The sequence below is a fragment of the Seriola lalandi genome, unplaced genomic scaffold (genome assembly GCF_002814215.2).
Source record: "Seriola lalandi dorsalis isolate HSWRI2012SDOR001 ecotype SW California unplaced genomic scaffold, Sedor1 jcf7180002054280, whole genome shotgun sequence".
Taxonomy (NCBI): Eukaryota; Metazoa; Chordata; class Actinopteri; order Carangiformes; family Carangidae; genus Seriola; species Seriola lalandi.
Window position 1 is genome coordinate 97,092 of NW_019524833.1, and position 23,460 is coordinate 120,551.

The window sequence follows — 23,460 nt, forward strand, 5'->3', positions numbered from 1 at the left end:
GGGGGGGGGGGGGGGGGGGGGGGGGGGGGGTGAGGCATGATGCATGGCAGCTACTAGATGCAGCTTTGCTTAGTGGCTTTTTGAGAGCGATCTCTGTGTCCTAAAGGGGCTCATTTGATTAGAGTCAATCACAGTGACACCCTGCTTACCGTGCAGCGCCACAGCAACAGCTTCCACACAGAGAAGAGCACTTTGCGATGTCAACCGTTGTTCTCCTAGATAGACAGCGCACTTTGAAGACAATACAATGCTTGAATGGCTGAGACGGACAGCCGACATCAGTTTTTTTTGTTTGTTTTTTTACAAGTACGAGACGCGGCATTCAAATGTAAATAAGCAGTGCATGTATAAACAAAACAACAACAACAACAACAAACAAAGAAACAGGAAGAAATAGCTGTTTGGATGTTGTAAAGCTAGTGGAGGTTGATTCAAGGTTGTCAATAAAGTGCACTTGCCATCAAACCAGTGCAAAGGTTAAGTATAGCTCTCTAGGTGTACTTAACTACACACGCAGCAGATGCACAGCCACTGCTGGATATGACATTTATGATAACAGTTCTCTGATGCCAGAATGTAAACATCATTTGATGGACAGCACAGTGATGAGGAAAACAGTCCTCACCGACATGCTGGAAAACTATACCTCTCCTGTCACGCTTGAATGTGACAGCAAAGGTTGTGGAGGAAAAAAATAAAAATACATTTCCACATCAGAGTTCTGATTTAGCTGATGAAATGATCAAAAACAAAAAAATGGCTATCATCTTACAGTATATTAAACAACATGAGACAGAGTCTGCTACGATGGTGCTTCCCTGCGATCATCATGCATCATATTGAACTTAAGTTTACAGAAAATGACAGTGTGTGAGAGAGAGTCCTGGCAGTGCGTCCGTATTACGCAAAATAATCCAGTTTTCCAGAAAACAAAAGCAATGACACCCGGATTCACGCCATTTAAAAAATAATACGTTTCTGTCTTTGTGTGGAGGATTTTAATCTACAATTTAAAACGGTTGATTAAGAAAGTGATGCTCATTAGACCATAAGATTGAACTATATAGTCATGGATAATGTGTTTCTTTTTCACATTATATGTAAAGTATATTCTGCTGTTGATTCCTTGAGTAAACCTTTTTACCCCTTCCCTGTCACATGATTCAAGGACCAAAACGGGAGTAATTCATGTATTGTAACTGGGTTTTTTCCTCCCTGTTGTCATGCTGTAGATTTACTTCAATACTGTTAGATAGTTTAACAAAAGTAGTGACCATTCGCTAAACCCCTCCCCCTATGTAAGGAATTAATTAAACTGTATGTTCACCTGTTCTGGCTGAGATTGCTAGCATGGCTACCTATACAAATGCTAGCTACCTTGCTAGCTTACTACCCAAAGTAGCAACCGAGCATTACGTCCAAGGGCAAGAAACATGTCATTAACTTACTAAGTTACATTACTTTATGGGTTAATGATAAAAATTCCCATTAACAACCAGGTAAATCCACTGTGTAGTATTTCTCTTTTGTGTGAAGCCAGTTCTGGATGCTATCAGAGTTTTGGCTAACTTAAACAGCTCTGTACTGCTCTTGATTAAATTTGGGAAAAGTTCGGACTCCAGTTGTCCGAGATGGCGTTGCATTTTCCAAAAACATCAGTTAGCTCTCATTCTAAAAGCTTTTCTTTTGTAACGTTTAAGTTTAAACGTTGAAAATAGTATATTTTCAAGTTTATAGCTAAGCAGCGGAAACCGAGCTATGTCAGAACAAATTAGCAGTCTGACCAGTCTGAGACAGCATTTTCAACCAACTCCTGTAGCTAACTTTAGCTTAATTAGCTACTAATATCCTAGGCTAATTAGCAAGTTCTCACATCTTTTTTGTTTGTTTGAGGTTGCTCATGCTCATTAAATCGTCAGCTCATCTTCTACAATGTTTTAATGCCAACTGGAGAACGAGCGCCACCAACTGAAATCTCAATGCGACCATCTCTAACACTGGCAACAGTAGCGGAGGAAAATGTGCATTAATTTGCATTTTCTTTTTTCAATTTCCTGTAATTTGATTTAAAAATTTGTGCTGAAACTAAGCTACTGTAAACTGGGTGTAGCAACGGCAATTAAGGAGGGCGGGGTTGGGGAAAAATCGCTTCATAAATTCAGTCAATCAACCTGTTCAATCAGTCAGTGCAAACAATCAATTTAAAAGTGAGGGCTAACATAGCAGGTAGTCATTTGGTATCAATGATACAGAAATGCTCATTGTGCTGTAGCCTAATGCTTAGCTAACCAGGGTCAGTGAGTTACTGATGTGCAATTAAACATAAATAAATTGATAAAGTAAATGTATAAAAAAGTTGACGCTTTAAATATCCACTGTACTGAATTACAGGCTACATAACATAACACTTCATTTGATAGGTTTGATGATAACACACACACAAACAAAAAAAAAATCACATTTAGATGGAGTACTTACACTGTGGATACATAAGCAGATAAAAAATAAATCATTTTAAACAATATACTCATTTCTGTATAAAGGAACATCTATGTTTTTGTACAACAAAATACTTCATGTACAATCAAGGGGATAAATGCTGCGCATCTGTTGCCTTGGTACTTAGGATAGTTGTAAGACTATCATCAGTGTAACCCTTAAAGAGGAATTCAATCAGTGATTCTAAAGGCTCTAAACCAACTCTAAAGGGAAAGTAGTTAAATGCTTTAGACCACAATTACCATCTGTTAGTTTTCTGGCTGAGAGGTTATTCATAAGGCCGACAAAACATCTACAATCAGTCCTGTGATAGATGTCAGATGTTTTGTTTTGCATGGCTACACGTCAAACTCAGACTTCTGAGTCAGCATTTTAAACAGTCACAATACACTGATCTTTTTTTTTTTTTTTTAACATCTGCTAACAATCCTAACCAATGAGATATACAGGTCTCGCCTCTCGGATACCAGGGATTATATACATTATACTGTACAAGGTGAAAGTAAGGACCTTTTCCTCCAAATCAGCTCTGTCAGCCGCCAAAAGGTTCTGTCCTGTGAGTCCGCAGTGCGAGCACCTTCATTTGAAGTAGTTGAGCCCTGCCACTAAGAAGAACTTCTCCAGGAAAAGCTCAGAGTCCAAGACGGCGATGTGGGCGGCGCGGCCAATCAGGGTGTTGGCGGTGTTGGGCAGAGCATGGAAAACATTCTGGCGGATCAGCCGGCATTCTTTAGCCTCCACAAGTGGCTGCAGGAGGTTGTTGATCATCTCCGTGTACACGGGCCCTGCAGAGAAAATATGTACATGAGGCATCTTTTGTATTCAAATGAAGGGATAGGATAATATATCAGACATGTAAACGCTGAATTCGTAAACATAAAGGAAGAGTTTGATATTTTGGGAAAGCCAAGAGTTAGATGAGACAATCTGTGGTTCGACGTAGGGTTATGTATCAGCCACTGTTGTCGTCATTGCATCCAGCTATGAAAGACTGTAGTCTGACACACAACAATCCATAAAACCACAACAGTTTTTTCTTTCTACGGATTAAACAAACACGATATAAAGTTTTAATTAGTAAGGTTTAGTGGTGCTTTGTCAGGCAGAGCCAGGCTAGCTGTTAGCCCCAGTTTCCAGTCTTAATGCTAAGCTAAGCTAACATCCAACTGGCTGTTGCTTCATATTCACAATAGAGACATGAGAGTGGTATCAATCAAACCGCAATTAATTGAAATCAGCTTCAAGGATGTGATGAGGACGTAGTTACGTATGCACCTAATTGGCGACGGTTCTTTCACATTAACAAGAAAGATCCTTTACTGATCACTAGCTGTGATCGGTTGCCTTGAAGATTCATCAACATTCTTCTCACTCAAAAATGAATAAAAAAAAAGAGATGCACACAGAAACATGTTACATATGGACTTGGTGTATGTTCTCATCACTTGATCCAGAGGACAGTCTCCTGCCAAACAACATGATTTATCTGTGTTTCAGTGCTATGATTTACCTTGTCCTGGAACAAATGTGGAAACACTAACCTTATATTTCAAACTAAATGTAAGGATTTTTTTTTTATTAGAGATGTTTTCCCACGATACAGTGGATTTCTCCAGGTACTGAACTTAACAAAGGGATTGAGTATCGTCCAGATGATACTAATCCACTTTAATTACCGTTTCTTAGAGACTGCTCTTATAAAATTCTAACAACACGACTTTATAAACCTTGGACCTAATTAAAACAAACAGGATGTTGATGTTTCCACCTTGACTGTGGTTAAGTGATGTGTAGCTACAGCTACTTAAAGCAAGCATATGTAACTTCTGATGAATGACAGCCACATATGGCAGATATTACAGGATGGTGTTATACCGTGTGCTAAAGTCATAAACTGACTCAGAACCCAGGTATTATGAGAAAAAAAAAAGTGGGATTGTCATTCTAAAATAAATAGCAAATATTGAATCTACAGATAAGAGAATCAAGTGTAGTGTTAATAAACAGCATAGACTCCTGACCTGTGGTTCTGTCTTTGAGGGCGGTTTTGCACATCTCTATTCTAGCAGAGTGGAAAGGAACATAGCGGTCCTGGGGAGACGCCACCAGCACCACGTTCTTGAAGAACTGGAGCCCTAAAAGGACAAAAAACAAACCGGCAAATGAGAACACATGGTGTAGTGTGTTTGATGGTGTGTGTGTGAGAGAGAGAGAGAGAGAGAGAGAGAGAGAGAGAGAGAGAGAGAGAGATAGAGAGACAGAGGAAAGGAGTGAATTGGTTGTAAAACGCAAAGTACAGTCGCAAAGTACAATGACAGGCTTGATATGATAAAACTGTGTTTTTTCTCTAGTCTCCTGTCAGTGTGCTTTTAAGAGAGTGCACTGGTGGGTTTCCAATGACAGGGTTTGGATCATTTTGTCAGCCTGCCACAGCTCTGAAGGGGGAAAAAAGCGTTTTCAGGCTTATCTTCTTCAAGCCTGTGTGACAAACGACTGCTTTGTTCCACTCACACAGTGGGGAGGCCTCTCACAGGCCTCTCACAGCTCGCTGGCAGGGGTTTGAGTGTTAGCAAGCTGACATACACAGAAAATTTGACAAAAAAGACAAGATGACAACATTTTTATGAATATTTGAATAGACTGTCTTCCAAGTAATAGTCTTTAAAGTGAGGCAGTCAATACAGTGCCTCTGTTTCTAATTCGGCCCGCTTTCATACCCTACCTGGTTTCTGACTCAGGAGATAGAGGAATGTTTTCCGTGGATCAACGTGATCTCTGAAGGTGAGCTGCAGCAAGGATCCTGACTTCTTCAGCTTCTGCATCAACCACAGACCTAAGCAACACACACACACACACACACACACACACACACACACACACACACACACACACGCACTATTAGGCCTTATGCTTTATAAACACCAGGGTGGATGAGGAGTATGGATGGTATTCGAAGGAGCTGAGGACGACAAAACATCCAAGTGCAGCATTGCAAAAACAGCACATCTGCAGTGTGCGTTCTCTCCCAGAGCTGAGCAGCGGCCTCACCTGTGCTGACCAATGTGCTGTTGTTATAGAGCGTTCCCAAGTGAGGGCCTGACAGCGAGAGGAAAGTGTGAAGTTTGGGCAAATAGCAGCGGAAGCGAGGCCTCGTCAGCACCGAGCGGATGATGATGTTCCCCAGAGAGTGGCCGATGAAGCTGTTGGCCGGAGACAAACAACTTTTAGAGAGATAAACTTGCAAACTTGAGTGGGCGGCTGGAAAAACAGTGCCTCCAACGCTGCTGACCTCTGACACCGTGCGATATCTTATTATAGACTCTTCTGTAAGAAGGAACTAGTTCCAGTGGATGCTATTTGGAGATTTTAGCTACAACATTGGTAATTACAGAAAATTCATTAACTTGCTAAATGTTTAAAGATTCTCAAACGCAATGACAACTTAATGACGCTAACATGGAGAACACACCATATGAATTAATAGCACCTCCCCAGCAGTGGGAAATATTAGATTCATGAAGCCATGTCTGTCACTTAGTTTAATTACTGTACTGCTACAGCTCTCCCCAAAATCCCTTATCGCCATGTCTGCTGCTTCTCATCTGTCTCCTACCAAACTGAATATAGAGGTAATGTGGAGAGAACCAGATGCTGTTGTGGCAGTCCATTGCTTTTGTCTTTGATTCTTTCTCTCTAGAGAATACGCCACAATAAAGAAAGTTAACAAACTTGGGTAGAAACTCTTACAAAAAAAATAATAAATTGGCACATTGAGGGCAATTAAGCAGGAAGATGAATAGCTTAATTTGATGGGAACTAGGCAACACGGTGCTGCATAAAATGCCGCATAGTCTATCAAGTGAAAGTCAGAAACTTATTGGTACTGTATGATAAGACCTTTTCATCAATTTTGTGCCACTTATCTATTTAAAGTCTGTACAGTCTATATATTATCATGAAACAGTGACTCCTATAAGTTTGGGCTTTCATGCCAAGCACAAGCATCAATGCATAGACTCTGCTGCCATCTACTGTCCAAGCTCAATGCTGCTTAAGTCGATGATTGTCCCTGCTCTGACTTTGCTTCAAATAAACACTCAAAAGCAAAGTTGTCAGTAATGTGTGTGTTGCACGGTATTAAAGTTGAGTGACTGACCTTATCCTGCCTATGGTGAGATTGTACAGCTGGATATGCTGAATGATCTCATCCAGCAACCTGTCCGTCATGGTGTCGAAATCTGCAAACGTGTCAGTCTGCGGGGGGCAACGGCAAAAAAAAAAAAAAAAGAGAAAAGAAAAAGAAAAGCACAGCCGTCAGCGCTCTACAATTTGCCTTAAAGCACTTTCACAGAATGCGACTGCGCGCGTTTTCAATTTGCTTCCCGTCATCTACAAACGTACCTGGTTCCTCTCAGACATGAGGAAGTCAAGCCTGGATCCTGGCAGGCCTAACTCAATAAAAGTCTTCACCAGCCGAAGGTCTGCGCTGTTTCCTGGGAGCAAGGAGGAAATTATACACACTCTCTGTGGCTCAGCTCTTGTGAAGAGCGCCCATTAATCATTTAAAAGACATTTTGAATGTTTGAAGAAATTAGTATTCACAGGCTATACAGTGCGATGCGATATTTTAAGCTCGTAGGACATACTCTCAGAGACTGTATTACATTTACAATGCTCATAGGACACTGAAATCTAAAAAAAAGGATGTACAGTATGCTGCGGATGTGTCCGTTCACTAGCCATTATGTTCTCGCGGTTATGCCGTGTGCAGTCTCACCGTCAAGCCCGTGGACACACACCACGAGGTGTATGCCGTCGTCAAACTCCTCATCGTCCTCCTCGGGGGGGAAGTAGGGCAGATCTGATGCCAGGAGAGGAAGGTCGCTGTACAAGCTGGCCTGAAAGCTCAACTCTTTGAACAGCTCCTCTTTGGCTTTATAGAAACTATAGGAAAAGGGGAAGGATATTTCAACAAGATGAAGATACAAAAGAGATTACATTCTGTATCTTTGCAATAAATTGAAAAAGAATTTCCCAGTAATGTGCAAAGACAAGCAAATAATGCAAACCTTAAATTACACACTGTAATAAAATGCTGATCTAAGGTGTTGCACAAAAACTCTTTCTCATAAAAAGTGAATCTTTCCTAAAGTTTTCTCCCTTTGGTCCAAAACATAATGGAACATTACTTTACATTTTTGTATTTGGTTCATGTCAGTTCACGTTGCCCACTTCCATGCAAACCAAAACTTATGACCAAAAGTCTCGTAGACTGTTCTTCTTGAAGTTTTATTACCCTGTCATCCAGCCAGGTTACAGATTTTAGTCGTGCAGGAGTCAAAACAAATCCGATTCCAGCTCCTGTACTTTGAGCTAATCATGATGGATTTGTTTGCATACTCTTTGATGTGATTTAATACACTCAGGAGGCATTTCACCTCGTCTTGACTTTTCTCGCTTCAAATTTGCCCTCACTTCATTTTGTTATGCTAGGATTTCCAAGCATGAGTAACTGCCAACTACTGCACCAGATGTCAACAGCTGTCTCTGCATACCCATAAAACCTTTAGTTTTGGCCTTGTTTCCAGAGAGTTAGTGTGGATTATAATGTCACTCCAACAAAGTTTTCCTTAGAAGAGCGTCTGCATTTTCAGAAACATTATTGACAGTTGGGTCAGAAAGGCGTTACCCTCACCTGCCTCAAGATAAATAACTAACACATTTGTCCAACTGAAATCACATAAGCCATTCCCTTTTGAGGTCAACGCAACTTTCAAACATAAAGTTAATATTTTTTTTTATTACTGTAAGGGAGAGAAAATGTCTTTGGAGATGCATCAAAAATGCTCTTTTAGCATCCAAGCCTGAATGGGCAGGCAGACAGGACCCTGACACACAAAGTTGTGCTGCTAAGTGTAAAATATTAACCAACAGCTGTTAGCTTAATAAGCAAACAGCTAAGTTTTGATAGTAGCAGTGACTGTGTTGAAGAATAACCATCTTGAAATTTGTTGCTATCTAGCATGTTAACGTCAGCACTTTCCCCCTGGCAGATGTTTGTTTGGTAGCTTGTTCGGCATGCTGAGGTTAAACAGAAGACAGAGAACCTGGCCTGTAGATAACAAGGGAGACATTAGCTAGAAAGCTAATGCTATGGTGGATTCAGTTCACAGACTGTGGCTCCTTCTGGGTTGCGCAACCATTGTCTCTTTAGACAAAGGTATAGTGCTAGCCAATGCTAGCTAGAAACATGCTACAATATGTAATTCTATTTGGGGTTTAAACCACATTAACGGCACAATTTGTCCTTTGCTAGCACAAAATTTAGCTAAAAGGTACACTCACTTTAGCATTCGTTCATTGGTCTCGTCATCCATGTTAAGGGGGTTTAGTGAAGATGAGGAGATGATACCAAAGGAGCCCAGGGGCTGATGGGTGATAGGTGAGGTTGCCTGGCGCGTGGACATGCCACTAATGGACGGAGAGTCTCTCAGAACAGAAGAAAACGGCAGACAGGTTGGGGCGCAGGACACCGACATGTTCACCACCTCCACCATCTTCTTATTCACAAAGGCCAGCCCCGAGTTGGGGATCTTAGAGGACTTAGTCTGGCAGTCTAACGGCTCTTTCTCACCGGATGATATCCCATTGAGGTCAAAGGATGATATATCACTGGCTGTCAGCCCTGTAAGGTCATTTGGCCTCTGTGTGGTGCTGGTGGTGCTGGTGGTATTGTTGGGAAGGTCATTGGAGTATTGAAGCCCTGAAGGCTCTAGTGGTGTTTGGGAGGGATCCAGACCCTCCTGCTCCTTAACACCATGCAGTTCAGTCTGATGGAAATGGTGGCACTCATCTCCAGTGTTAATTCTCTCCTCATCTGCTGCACTTTCATGCGCACATGGTTTATTTCCACAGCTGCAGGGCGCTGCTTCCGATTCAATGAGATGCACATCCTCCACTGAGGCGCTCACTTCACTGATGTGTGCTTGATGGTTAATATTCTCCCCACAGCTGCCAATAACAGTGCTTTCCTCCACATGAGGGCTTTCTACAGACTCTTGTAGAAGTAACACTTCAGACACTGTCTTGGGTCTGTATGTCTCCGACAGGTACTGTGGAGGAATTGACTTTTCGGAGATAACACTCTCCTTGAGATTATGGCCAAGATTTGTAATAGAACTTGTGTCTAGTAGAGACGACTCAGATTGCTCTGAATCCACGTTGCTGATCAAAGAAGAGCAGTTGATCTTACATGAATCCTGGTGTCGCACTAGGCTCTTAGTATCTGCTTCCTGGTTGAGCAGCACATGGTCCTCCTCTGTGTCTTCTGGGCTACTTATCTGTGGCGCTGAGACCGACTTGGTCAGTTTGCTGAGCTGCCTCTGGTGCTGGTCCTCCTCGTAGGGCAGGGAGCTGATAGAGGTAAGTGAGGCCTGTATGCCTCCACTTGGAAGGCTGCCGTTACTCTCCATCTGCAGGCCTTCCAGAGAGCTGCGGTGGACCGGGTGGCGACACACCGTTTGCTGTGGGAACTCCAGAAGAGGTCGACCACGCAGTGCCGCCTCCACGGGCCACGCTACCGAGCTGGGCTCACTCTCGATACCCGAGTCGGAAATAACAGAGGACGAGCGCTTCATGATTTTGGAGCCAATCAGGCCTCCACGGTGAGTCATCTCTTTCCTGAGGTCACCAGGAATGGGAGATATAACTGGATGAGCATGGGCCGTGGGTAGGCTGATGAGAGGAATGTCCTCACTCTCATCATCCATGGAGTGATTTAATGGCATCGCAATGTCAGACTCTTCCTCGTTGTTTTCAACCTCTCTCGCGTTCTCTCTCTCGTTTTTGGCATCACAAGGTCGGATGGTGTTCTCGGTTACATGGTGAGCAGGGGACTCTTCACTGCTGTTAGCAGAGTCAATGAGGGGATTGGTGTCACAAGGCCTATCTGTGATATACCTCAACTCTGAACTACAGTCCTCCCCAACCGGGTTTTGTTTTTCCGCTGGTTCCTTCAAGTCTTCCACCTCTGCTTGAGAGAGTTCAGCTCCGTCCTCAGGAGGAACGGGGCTCTGGATACTTCTGATGCGGGTCTTTCTCTGCTCTGCTATAATGGAGACATATGTGGGCATGTCTATGCAGTCATCACTGTCCAAGGGATCCATGGGTATTGCTGGTGAACTGGCTCCTTGGCTGCTTTCAAGAATCCTGTTTGAAGGAGTGATGGTGGGATCTGGGTTGGTCCGTTCTTCAGACGTTGCAGGCGTTGGCACATGTGATACCCACTCTGGAATAAAAAAGGGACATTATAGTTTAACAAAAAAAAAAAAAAAGTAAAGCTTTTGCCTTAAGGACAACAGTTTCATTGACCTTTGATATTACCTGTTTGAGGAGACTCGACGTATCTGTCCTCGAAGATGATGGGCAGGCTGTTCCAGTCTCCATCGATGTCCAGGCACTCAACCGGTAAAGGAGGCATCTTGGTCAGGTAATCTGAGCTCCGCACTTCTGCAGCTATCTGGCCGTGTCTGTTGATTCTGAATTGGGAGAGTCATATCATAAATGCCGCACTTCTCTCCATTCATATAATGAATCCTTCTCTTTCCGAGGAGACGTTACTTACAGCTCCTCTTGAAAAGTCAGAGATATCTCTTTGGGGTGTTCGGTGAAGAAGTACGCCTCAGAGAACCTCCTGACCTGGTGGTTCCAGAAACACAGAAAGCAGTTGTCACCATGGTGTTAAACGATAGGATGATTACAACAGGCAGTCTCACTCAGTCGAGCATTCAAGGTTTGCACACTAAGACGGATTACAGTCACTTCCCGATCTTTCTCCTTCTCCGGCTCCTGTTAGAAACGCACCATCCTTGAAAGTCAGCCACTGTGACAGGCAAATCACCACAAACACTATTCTCGCTGTATTTCCACCCCACAATAATTAAAAAATAACTGTTAATTGAAATTCTAACTCCACTGGTGGGTGGCGGCATGGCAGTATCCCCTCGGGGTAATCTAATACCAAAGCAAACATGTTCATTATTTTCAGACAACTGAGACACAGAGGAGAGCGACTCCACTGTGAGGCGTATCTTTATATTAAACAGCCCACTGATTAGATAGAAATAGCACTCAAAATCATATTAGCCTGCTCAGCTGGGTTTAAGCTACTGAGGTCTTGAATGGCGTCTTATCGTTTTGCTGATTCCCACTGTAGCATTTACAAATGCCTCTGACTCCGACTCTCCAAAGTTTGGTCAATTTAAGTCATAATCAGAGGGCGGATAGTAAGAAGTTACAGAAGTTACTCCATTACTTGTACTGGAGTAGTTTTAATGCAGCATAAATCTAACTTTTACTTGAGGAGGTCTGCTGATCCCAGGTCTGCTGGTGCTTTGTTATCCTATCCACATGAGACAAAGCATCCTTGACCTCACTGGCTTTTTCCACCGTTGGAGTGCGGCTTTCAAACAGCGGAGGCAGCTAATATTAACAGACCAGGGGACAGAGTGCAACGGTTGTGTTAATGCTAATCAATTTAATACTATATACAAACAGCATTATCGTGCTTCAAAACCACCACTCTTCCTGCTTTCTGTTGTTATGTAAATATTCAAGCTAACAGTGTGTGTCTATGCTAGACAGAAAATTAGAGACACAAATGTTTTGAAAAGAAATGGTCTTCCTGAGGTAAAAGTGAGGAAGTAAACACACAAGTATTTAATAGTATTATTGTCTTCACATCATTGGAGATGCAGGAACTAGTGGATACATGCACATAACAGACAGGGCCCATGCATCATGATATACTGCAACACAGGAGATAATAAGCAAGAATGTAATTTAACATTTAAAATGTGCTCAACACAGTACAATATTTATGTGATTTTGTAATAACACTTGAGAGATACAGACTGGTATTAATGTCCTGGTGTATACAGTATGTAGCGTATGTATGTAGATTATCTAATCAGAAGATGATGTCGTAACATTTCATCGCAGACCGATCATAAATGCAGGTGTACGTTCACTTCCTTACCTGAGGAAGACCATCTGTGGTTGACATTAACTCAATTATTTTTTCTTTTACTTCAGTTATTTGCTACTCAAGCTGTTTTTTTTTTTTTTCAGTAGATACTTCTGTGCTCTAACTCTGATAGTTACTTCTAAAGTAACAGTCCAACATGGCGGTTCCTTCCTCATCACACTTGGTTTTAATGTTATTTTTACTTTCTATGTCTGCTCAGAGATATCATTTCAGCGAGGTGAGAAAATTTTATTCAATAGCTTGTGAGTCCTTTTAGAAAATCGGTCACAATGTGCCTTAGGGAGCTGCTTACAGTGCTAAAATGTCATTGGTTATGAAACCGTTTTGATTGTTCTATAGTATTTCTGTATTTCAGTGTGGGTGCTGAGGACGGAAATGACTAATTTTTAACAAATCGCAGTCTGTGCACTGTGATATGGAGGCCATCTAGACTGTGAACACAGAGAACACACGGTGAATGATGATGTCTCAGCATTGTATAAGTCTGCTTTGATGGTGTGCGATTCCCACCCTGAGCGTGTGGTGCTCCTGGGCCAGATAGGAGAGGATGTGGGGGTTGAGCACAGCGGCCTCCAGGAAGCGGCTCCACAGAGCAGCCAGCTGGGAGCAGAGCTGGCTCACGTCCCTGCTGATCTGCTCTGCTACCTTCTCATGGCCCTCCTGCAGCTGATGGGGACAGACAAAAAAATAAATCTATATTCACATATTATCCAACTGAATGCATGAACCGTCAAAGACTTCCTAAAATACTTCTTGCATAATTCTATTTTAAGGATCCTTGGTTTTCTTGCGAATATATTTATACCCGCTGACAATAAAGTGTCTGCAATCTGCCAGACTTGCAGGTCGTTGGATCGTTGTAGGAAACTCGTGTTGAACGTGTAAATCAATCGGCCCATGCTGTTCTCTGTGTGGGAACAGCTGGGCCATCATATCATTCACAAATACATCAGCAATTGAAAGTCATGATTATTTAATGTCTTAATGATCCCCTTCATCACTTGACAAAGACACTGTATTAAGATGCAATCATCTTCCATCCCTGTGAACTGATGACTCATTAGCTGTGTCTAAAGGTAAAATCCATTGTCCCGCAGTGTAGTAGCAAATAAAGAGTGGCGGCTTTATTTATACAGGTGGACTCCGGTTTTGCTGTGAAACGGAGGATGATGCATGAAGGTACTTGACTTACTTTCTAAAATATTTGTGCTCCGAGTTAAACTATTTAAAGCCATGTACCTTGAAATCCTGCATATATAATAATACAATTTTACATGCATTGTAGAGCAAAAATAGACGTCACTAGACTAGAAATCCATCATGAGGCAATAGAAGTTACATACCTGTAACTCTATTGTGAGCTGATTTAGAGTCTCTTCTACAGGCAGCACCTCTGTTGGAAGAAAAGTTATTTGCAGAGCTTAGTGCAAAGGATTTCATTACACTGAGGAAAGGGTAGCTAAAAATGTGATGACACAAAGTGATATATCGGAATCTTTGCAACACTAATTAGGGACCAAACATACGACCAATTTAAAATCCTGAATTAAAACACAAAGCTGTAAAATCATCGCTTTGGTAGTGAAGACTAAAAATATAAAAGTAAATTATGAACGAGGACGAAATTAATAAAAAAAGAAATTGTTAAAGGCCATAAAATCTTACTGTGTGCTATTAACCAGTCAGCACATTTACTGAAGTACAGTATTGTATTTCCATTGTCTGTTACTTCACACGTGTACTCCACTACATTTCAGAGACATGTATTTTCCAGTTAGTCGTTACGTTTCAGATTATAGTTTTCATCCAAAACAATATTTTAATTTTCCTCTTTTTTTCCAGGAAGTCCAATTGAGATAAAAAAAAAAAATTATATCTCTTTACAGCATAAGCATAAAGCATAAAGCATAAAATACTACGTATACACATATATGACTTGACAGCAATTACCACATTCTTTATGGTGCCCTTAAAGTTCTCAGTGGATATAAGTTTATCTAGTTTTAGATCTTTCTGCAGATTATTCCATGTTCCAAGGTCCATAATAAGAAAATGCAGTTTTCCCCTGATCTGTGAAAACTCATAAAACATGATGCAGTATTAAAGATCAGTAACTACCCAACAGTATAGAAAGTGATTAAAATCAGCTTCACATAAACTGGTAACAGCAGTAAAATATTGCCGTTAAACCCTTATTCAAAGTAAACTGCTGAATGCAGAACTTTTACAGTTTACAGTGTTTATTGGTGCTTTTACCTCAGTAAATAATGTGAATGCTTCTGCCACCCCCACCATCAATTAATCAAATTAATCCCAATAATGAGACAGAAAAATATTGCATGTATTCACCCGAGTCTAGTGGCGTCTGCTGCAGCTGTGGGATTTCCTTCATCAGTGCGGTGTAGTAGGTGTGCAGGCCTCGGTGTGCCACCAAGAGGAGGCGACAGAGCCTTCGGTGCCACGTGTGAGCTCTCTGCAGGCAGTTTTCACTGGGCACATAAAAGCTCCCCTGCGGAGAAGGAGACCCAGAGGAAATGTCAGCGGCTATGTAGGTCAGCAGTCACCCCTCGGGAAAAAAATGGCCTGCCTTAATAACGGACATGAACATACTTGAACTTTACAGCCTCCTCTGCAACAGTGGTGTAGGCTTGTCTCTGACCTTGTGTTAAAAGGAGCTTGTGTCTGTATCGGCGGCAAAGTCGTGACAATTACTTGGAAGATCAAATACAACTTTAGAAACAAATGGGCCCTAAACACAGCTTGCTGTGAGCTGTAAAAAGCAGATGAGGATGTAACGCATCCCTGTTATGACCTTTAAAAGATCACAAGTATGGGATGTTGACCCAGAATCCACGGTGTCACCGTTTGTCTCTGGCTTTTATAAGTAAGAGAAATAAGAATAAGTGTTTATAACACAGACAGCACGAAAAGTGAAGATCATATTTGTTGAGCTAAAATCATGTGTTTATAGAAATATATGATATTCTATCCAAAGAAGGTCGTTCATCTTTCCAACCTCTATGAAAGATTTGGGGGAAAAAATCTAGGAATGGTTACATATGAAAATACTTGATTTGATTTATTTATTTCCACACATAAAATACTACAAATACGTTGTATATAGTCGTTTTGTTTTTAAGGAGAGAATGTGCAGGTGAGGTAAGAAACCCATCAAAGGCTTATCTTAAACCTCATCCCAACGCACAATAAACTTTATATTATACAAAAGGAGAAAGAAAGAAAGAAAGAAAGAAAGAAAGAAAGAAAGAAAGAAAGAAAGAAATTAATTCAGTTTACTGCTTCACTGCATCAGTTTTCAAAATAGAATTTGGTCTACACCACCTTCTTTCTATTCATTAAACAATACAACCCAAAAAACAAAACAAAACAAAAAACGCATTAATTAATTACAAAAAGAAAAAAAAGAATCTCCTTCAACTTTTAAAATGTTCCTGGAACAAGTAGCTGAATTTTTAATTTTACAGAGATTAACTTTACAAAAACTGAGCTCAGATATACATTTACTACATCATAAATTAAGGACATATGATATTTCTGTTAGCTACAACTCTGTCAGTGTTTTGTTTCTTTACTAAAGTATACTGCAGTAAGTATGTATGTGTCTGCATGTGTATATATATATATATATATATATATATATGCCACTTTTTGTTTACTTGCATGGAGGTGGAGGGGAAGGGATGGGTAATATGAAGATACTCGGTTTACTGTTAATGTTTGTAGGTTCATCCATTGGTGTTTGCTGATTACACTGATTATTGTGGCATAGAACGATGTGGAAAGAATCATATGCTGAAACATTTAAAAATCGCAGCTGAAGGCGCCAGGTAGATTGATAAGGGAGCAGAATATCACTGGAGACAAAAAGCTCAACTGCCTTTGAGTGAATTAGCTAAATATGAGCTGTAATAAGGGCCGTGTTTCCAGTAGATGGCTCTCTAACAGTGCAGCAGAAACATTAACAGCATTTTCCCCACTGCAATTTACAGTAGGTGTTGGGTGCAAAAACAAGTCTCTGTCCACAAAGCTGCAATTCATCTCAGCCTCGACGCTTTAATCATGTCACACTCATTGATCTCCCTGAATCGCTAACGGGCCTTCTACTCAAACAACTATCATTGTGCACATCAGCCGTCATAATTTAGAGCCAGGTTCAGCCTTGAACGTGACCAGAGACTTTCCTCGTCCGCTGGTCCTTGACCTGAAACAGTCCAGCAGAGTTCTTCCCATGGTTGGGATGTTTGGGCAGCGCCGGCGGGGCTCGGAGGTTTTTGAAAGGCACGCAACGCCTGAGTATCTGGGGATGTACTGTAATTTGCCCCGAGCAACTCAAGTCTCCGGCCCTATCATCATACCTGTGTGCGCTCTGTAATTGCAGCATTGCAGTATACCCGAACCAGGAAAGAACATCTGTATGTTTACTTTCATAATTCTCTTTAGCTTTATAGAGGCCTGCCAGGATCAGTCTATGAGCGAAGGGCAAAGAAAAATAAAGATTTTTTTTTTTCTGTATGAACTAGTCATTATCCTACAAACATAGTTTCTCTGCGAGCTGACAATGCTTGGGATGTGCCCCAGTTCCAACTCACCTGACACTAGAATTTCTGCTTTTGATTGTTGCTGTGGATGCATTTTTTCACGGCGTGTTGTGGTATCTAAGCATTCAGTCAAAGAGGGTTTGTAGTGGTAGAAAAGAGCTTTTTTTTCTGGCATGATCTCTTGAGTTGTTATCCTCAGAATCATGTTTTTGTTCCTCCACAGACACCAAAGATTCTCAGGTGTCTTGACTTCTATCAGCATCTTTTCACACTCAAAATATCCTTTTATGCCGCTGAAGGACCTTTTTTTTCCTTCCTTTTGAGATGTAACAGCTGATATCTATGGAAATCTACAACAAGCAATTTCTTTTCTTTTTTTCCCCCAGAAATAACAACATAAGACTTAAAGAGGACATGGCTTGGTGTTAAGGGGGGAAAGTGCTGAAAACGAAGTGTATAGCCGCAGGTAAAAACCTCTAAATAAATAAAGGTGAAGGAAGAGGCGGCGGCGTTGTGTGCGGATTTCACCTGCAGCAATGTGGTACGTGGCGCTTGTGAGCAGAACTCATTACTGTGATCAAACGAAACCCCCCTGCTTGGCTAAACGCAGAGCTTATTAAAGTGCCCAGCCAGGGGTGGGAGTAAAAACCAGGAGGAGGGAGGGGAAGGGGGCAACCGGGGCGCTCATTAAGATTTACAGTGTAGACTGTGACGTCCGCAGGGACATGAGAGACGCATGTTATATGAGGGTAGTGGGAAAAAAAAGAGGACGACTGTACATACAGCAAGTTGGAATAATTGTCAAACACGAGAGAAAAACTACAGGTAAGAGGTGATTTGATTAAAGATCATGGCTTCATTAAGAACCAGTTACAGTGGTTAGCTGTGGAAAATCACATGTTCAAGCTTAAACAACTTATACTGACTATTGCAATGAAGAGACATGTAGTTTTTCACATGGACCATCACTATTTGTATTGTATACATTTATATTTTTCTATAATATTTGTTCACATTTTATTGTAAATATTTTTTCTTATTGTTAAATTGTTCTATATATGTTTAAGATATCTGACCTGCAGTACTTGTTTCATCTTTGTTTATATTGATTTTCTTCTCATGTTTATTGTCATGCACCAAAACACCAAAGCAAATTCCTTGTATGCTGAAAACCTACTTGGCAGTAAACCAGATCCCGACTCTGATTCTGATTCAGATTCATAATAATTTACATCAAAAAACTGAATCAACATCTGCAAACAAGAGCAGATTACGTGCCAAGTTTGTTTTAGCAGCTTCCTAAAATGATTTCAGTTGTTAAACTGTTTGTGTGACAAGATTTTCCAGCTGCACAGAAAGACATGGAACTGTTTAGGTAACAAACCTGTAATGAAATATTTAAGCACATGTAAACTAAAACATCTGTAATACTGATGAATAATTATGATAACAGTAATTGCATTATCATTTCTGTCATCATATAGTAGTATAATGTGTAAATGAGCATAGAGGCTTGAGAGGGAGGTGACAAGACTACACCATCATTTCCAGTGGGAGCTACTATCACTTCCAGATGCGAGGGCCGGAGCCTACATGCCCGGGCAGGTGGGTTAATCAGATATTATGAAAAGCCGCGGTGCAGCACAGTAATAATCTCTGTGTCGGCCTCTGGTCTTTAAGCCTCCAAGACTCCACAGAGGCCAGACAAATGACCGAGTCCGAGGGACAGACAGGTCCAGGATCTGTAATCCAGACCAGAAAGACTCTCTGCTCAGCTCTTGGGCTGAATCCTGTTGCCTCTGGATGACAAGCCAAAACAAATCACAGCTAAATCCACCGGCCGCTAAACCGAGATCACGTTTACGTCATCACTTGGCATTAGGTGCTTGCTTCCAAAAAAAATAAAAAAAATAAAAAAAAGGAACAACCAGCTGAACTGGGACAACGCCCGGCTCATTTTGAGACATTTTTAAGCTTTGTGAAGCAAAATGGGCTTTGACTCTGCGTGACTTTCTATTCGAACACTGCTGAACACCTAAAGGTTAACATACCTCAGAGATGACAGGCTTGCAGTAGCCAGCTCCGAACACGAGGTTCTCTACAGACATGGCAGATGGGTCGCTCGCGCTCTCTGGCGAGCCCTTACCCAGCCAGGAGCCCTTCCCTGTACGTGCAAAGCTGGAGAGAGAGAACAGGGAGGACACATGCAGGGACAAAACCATGAGTGTCGTGTGTATGTGTGTGAAGGAAGACAGATAAGCTGAGAGACGGGAGCTGCTCCAATCAGTCAAGTGCTGCGGTAATCTATGTAATGCATGGCTAAAGACTGAGTTTATGATATTGACAGCTAAACTCATCAGATAAGTGTTTGGAAAATGATCCATTAACGCAACTAACCGATACACCCCTAACTGTGACTGCCAAAACAAATACAAGAGGGTAAAAGCTGTGTGTTCTTCTCTGTTCTTGATATTCATGCAACTGCAAAGTATATTGTAGTTTACCTCAAAAACTCTGAATCTCTCGAGTCTAAACTGTTCTACAATTAAATAACCAACAACAAAGACTTATTCCCCGACTGTTAAAACCATTCCCCCGAACATTGGTCCAATCATAATTTAGCAAACATAGCTTGGCACAGCAGGCTTGTGCATGGTGCTGTAGTAAGAGCAATACGCTGCATGTTAATGAATGCCGAATGTGGTTTCTTGCCGGGAGCGAGTGGTGGTGATTGTCATTTGGCAGGAGTTCACAAGACAAGAGGTTATGATACGTCCTCTGAACAGGGCTACGTCTTCAGGGCAGATTGGAGGCTACAGTGAGTCGCTATCGGAAAGTGGCATGACGGGCCAGGGCTAACTGGATAGCATGCTAACTTCATTAGAAGAAAAGACGTGATAGAGATAAGAGCTAACATTGACGTCGCTTTCCACAGCTGGAGACAGCTCTTGGTGAGTAGAGGACTGAAGTTTGATGCTGAACTCTGGACTGGTGAGTAAACAGCTGCTAATGCTAACGCTGGTTATGTAGCAATAGCAAAACTTACAAATAGTTCTTTTAGATCGTTCTGCAGTGAACTGCCTAGCATATCTGGCTAACAAACCAATTACCACAGTCTGACTGACTTATCTAACTTGCATAAGCATCAGTCTGATCTTACATTTTTCCTTATCTTACTTAAAACACACGGACTAATTAGCTCTACACTGCAAAACAAAGACAAAGCTGTCCTCTACACAGGTCAGTATACTGAGTTTTTTTTTATAGCCTGCTAAAAAACATTATAAATCCAACTAGAGACTGTTGTTTCCAAGCAACTCACGGAGCTAACATTAGTTTAATTAGCTAGCTCACAGCTGATAAACTCTGCCAATTGTCATTTCAGCAGGTAAAATCAATGGTCGCCAGTTGGAGTGGAGAAGCCTGCTTTTCTCTACATCTGCCTGAAACCATGGACCCTTGTTTACACAAATTACTATGAATTTTGAGAGATAAACTGGCTGCTGTTACTGTAAACAGTATGTGCAGCGCAAGACTGAAAGGCTTGATATTGTATAGCAACACTAAGAGCAGGGCTTAGCAAACAATTGGGTCCTTGAGATTACATCATATCAAATACGTGTTTGTGCTTTGTGTGAATTCAAAATCTGCCAAATGTAAATGATTGTTAAGCTCCTCTTAACTCTACCTGATTAGCGGCTGATGTAAGGCAACCAGTGAGGCATGTATGGAGACGGAAATGACGGACAGGTGGAAGTAGTCGAACATGACAGGGACGTGGTGGTGGAGGCCTCTCCGCGGGTTGAAGTGGAGGCTGAGGGTACGACTGCTGATCAGCGGGACAGTCATGATCTCTGCCAGCCTGATAAATGGAAAGAGAGACAGATGTTTCACTAGTACACAAATAACAAACACAGTGATAAGCTGCAAAACACTTGTTTTTGCTATTCTCCCCATCTTGTTCCAAATATATCAAACACGTCTGACAACGGACTGAAAAAAATGAACACACGGTAAAAGTAGTTAACAACTAAACCAACAACTAAAACCAACAGATAACAAAAAATCTATTAAAAATAGACTGGAGCTTTATTACAGTGCTAAAGTATAATCCAAAAAAACAGAGAATTCAGATTATTTAAAGGACATTAAGTGATTTTATTGCAGATACTAAAAAGAAAATTTTACATCTATTACCGCTGACCCTGGAGAGTTTGTATGCAGTATGCAGAGAGTGGGAGCCATCACTGACAAATATCTTTAGCTTTTGTCAGACTTTTTAAAGATGTCAGGGAACGTGGACTCGTTCTCACAATAATCTAATGACATGTTTTATTGTCCTCACAGCTCTGAAAGAAAGAGTCTGAGAAAAAGTCTGAATCTTGACTGGAATGATAATGGAGACCTGGAAGTTATTCTCCAGTCACACAGACTCAGAGTAAAAGCAGCCAGAGTCAATGCTGTGATATAGAGAAGGTGCTCCATAATTCAGTCCTTGTGTAGTGTTGACAAGTACTATAATCACACAGGTATGACCAAAAACAGTGAAGGTTTAAACACAGAAAAACACAAGTCACCACACTGCAGTAATGCACAGCTGCTGGTCGATACAAGGGCCGAGCTCCAACAGAAATCGTGCCTTTTGCAGTTTATGCTAATGCAATCTATCCATTTCTTCTTCTATTTGTCCCAAACAAACAAACAAATCACTGTAATCATGTATTGTCAGCACAGAAGTTGTGATCAGGTGCTTAAAGAGATGGCTATGAGCCAAAGAGCATAATAGCCCTTATTCATGTCTAGTTTGCATCGGAGAGTCTAGTATTCTCTCTCTCTCTCTTAAAACACACACACACACACACACACACACACACACACACACACACACACACACACACACACACACACACACACACACTGCTCAAAAACCTACTGTTGCTCATTGTCAGTGAAATGAAGATCCAGCTTCAACTGAAAGTCCACCTCACTCAAGGCTTCCTCCACCTGCAAAACATTAGTGCATTAGTGTCGTTAGTGCATGAACAATACAGGAGAACGGTGACACGGAGGGGCTGGACAAAATAATCAAAACACCTCAGACTTTTCTCATTAAATTGAGACACACACTGCTACGCGTCATATTTTAGCTTGAATTCCAGTTTGGGCATTCGTTATTTGTGAGTTTTCGACATGACTCAGCAAATAAAGCTACAAAAAGACCCTGCATTTCTGTTTATTTCAACTGGAGGAAGGTTCCAGTCTCCTCATCACTCCGCTCAGATCTGGTGTTTTCATCTGCCCCTTTTGTTAGTCTCTCGAGTGGAGAAGAGGCTTCGGTGAATGTTAAAGTGCTGAAAGTCTCTCTCCTGCATCTTGCTGCTCTCCGCCTGGACATCTTCACCTTTCTGCACTCCTTCCTGACTGAACAAGTTTTAAGATTATTCCTTTGAACTGACAGGAAAACAAATCAGATGTGCAATAGCAATATAGAGGAAAAAAAAAAAGGAAACACTTCTGTGGTAATATTCAAAATATTTACCAGTAACCAACAATGACACACAAGTGACAATGCTGAATCCTGTATTTCCCTGGCTCAGTATCTTACATTTCTAAAAGACCTACTGCACAGAACCCTACGCTTTGATTAACAGAAAGGAAACGGGATTAGAAAAGGCTCGGGTATTATGTTACATGTAAACTGAATAAATGTGTCTGTGAGAGCTCTCTTTGCATAACGAGTCATTAAAAGCTTCCAAAAAAGCTCCTTGACATTGGTCTTCCAACTCTCAATAAATCTCCTTTGGTGCTCTGGTGGTAGCGGTGGAGAGCCCTCACTCTCAAATATCCCAGAGGTATTTATATATTGTACGATCTACATAATTTTAATACTCATTTAAACCTTTTGGTGACCCCCCTTTGTGGCCTGTGTGGACACATACATGCATCCCTTGTGTTCCTCCACTCATTTATTCATGTTTTTCCTTTTAATTTCTCACTCATCAGTATTTCAAACATGGAATCAATTAAGAGGAAGAGTGATCACGAGTATTCAGCAAGAAATACGGTGGCTATACAGTACACTTGGGTGTAGATGAATACTGCTGTTTGCCATGCAGCCGACTGTGACCGATCTTGTTTGCAATGCTGATTCTGCCACTTCAAAGTTCTTTTTTAATTTAGTGTTTATGTTCTCTGTGTGGGCTACAGACTGTATCCCTGCGTTTCTTTTAATCCAATCTGGGGCTGAACAGAACTGAATCGCTCTCATGTTCAGAGTGACACGGACGATCACGGTGCGCCTATTTAAATTTGAACAACAAAGTGGGCAAAATAAAAAAAAAAAAAAAAAAAAAGGTA

General features: G+C 41.4%; 1 protein-coding gene across 1 annotated transcript in view; it reads right to left on the reverse strand.

Moving 5' to 3' along the window:
- Window positions 1–2,480: 2,480 nt before the first annotated feature.
- The window catches only part of fam135b (family with sequence similarity 135 member B), a 43,762-nt gene continuing 22,782 nt past the window's right edge, over window positions 2,481–23,460 (reverse strand). The window contains exons 5-20 of the mRNA XM_023405598.2: window positions 22,037–22,107; window positions 20,792–20,965; window positions 19,155–19,281; window positions 14,894–15,053; window positions 13,888–13,937; window positions 13,055–13,210; window positions 11,123–11,196; window positions 10,882–11,036; window positions 8,845–10,786; window positions 7,277–7,443; window positions 6,901–6,992; window positions 6,656–6,753; window positions 5,548–5,699; window positions 5,222–5,332; window positions 4,521–4,634; window positions 2,481–3,284 (exon numbers count right to left, since the gene is read on the reverse strand). Coding sequence (XP_023261366.1) covers window positions 3,079–3,284; window positions 4,521–4,634; window positions 5,222–5,332; window positions 5,548–5,699; window positions 6,656–6,753; window positions 6,901–6,992; window positions 7,277–7,443; window positions 8,845–10,786; window positions 10,882–11,036; window positions 11,123–11,196; window positions 13,055–13,210; window positions 13,888–13,937; window positions 14,894–15,053; window positions 19,155–19,281; window positions 20,792–20,965; window positions 22,037–22,107 — 3,849 coding nt within the window. The 3' untranslated portion in view covers window positions 2,481–3,078. The remainder of the gene's footprint in view (window positions 3,285–4,520; window positions 4,635–5,221; window positions 5,333–5,547; window positions 5,700–6,655; window positions 6,754–6,900; window positions 6,993–7,276; window positions 7,444–8,844; window positions 10,787–10,881; window positions 11,037–11,122; window positions 11,197–13,054; window positions 13,211–13,887; window positions 13,938–14,893; window positions 15,054–19,154; window positions 19,282–20,791; window positions 20,966–22,036; window positions 22,108–23,460) is intronic.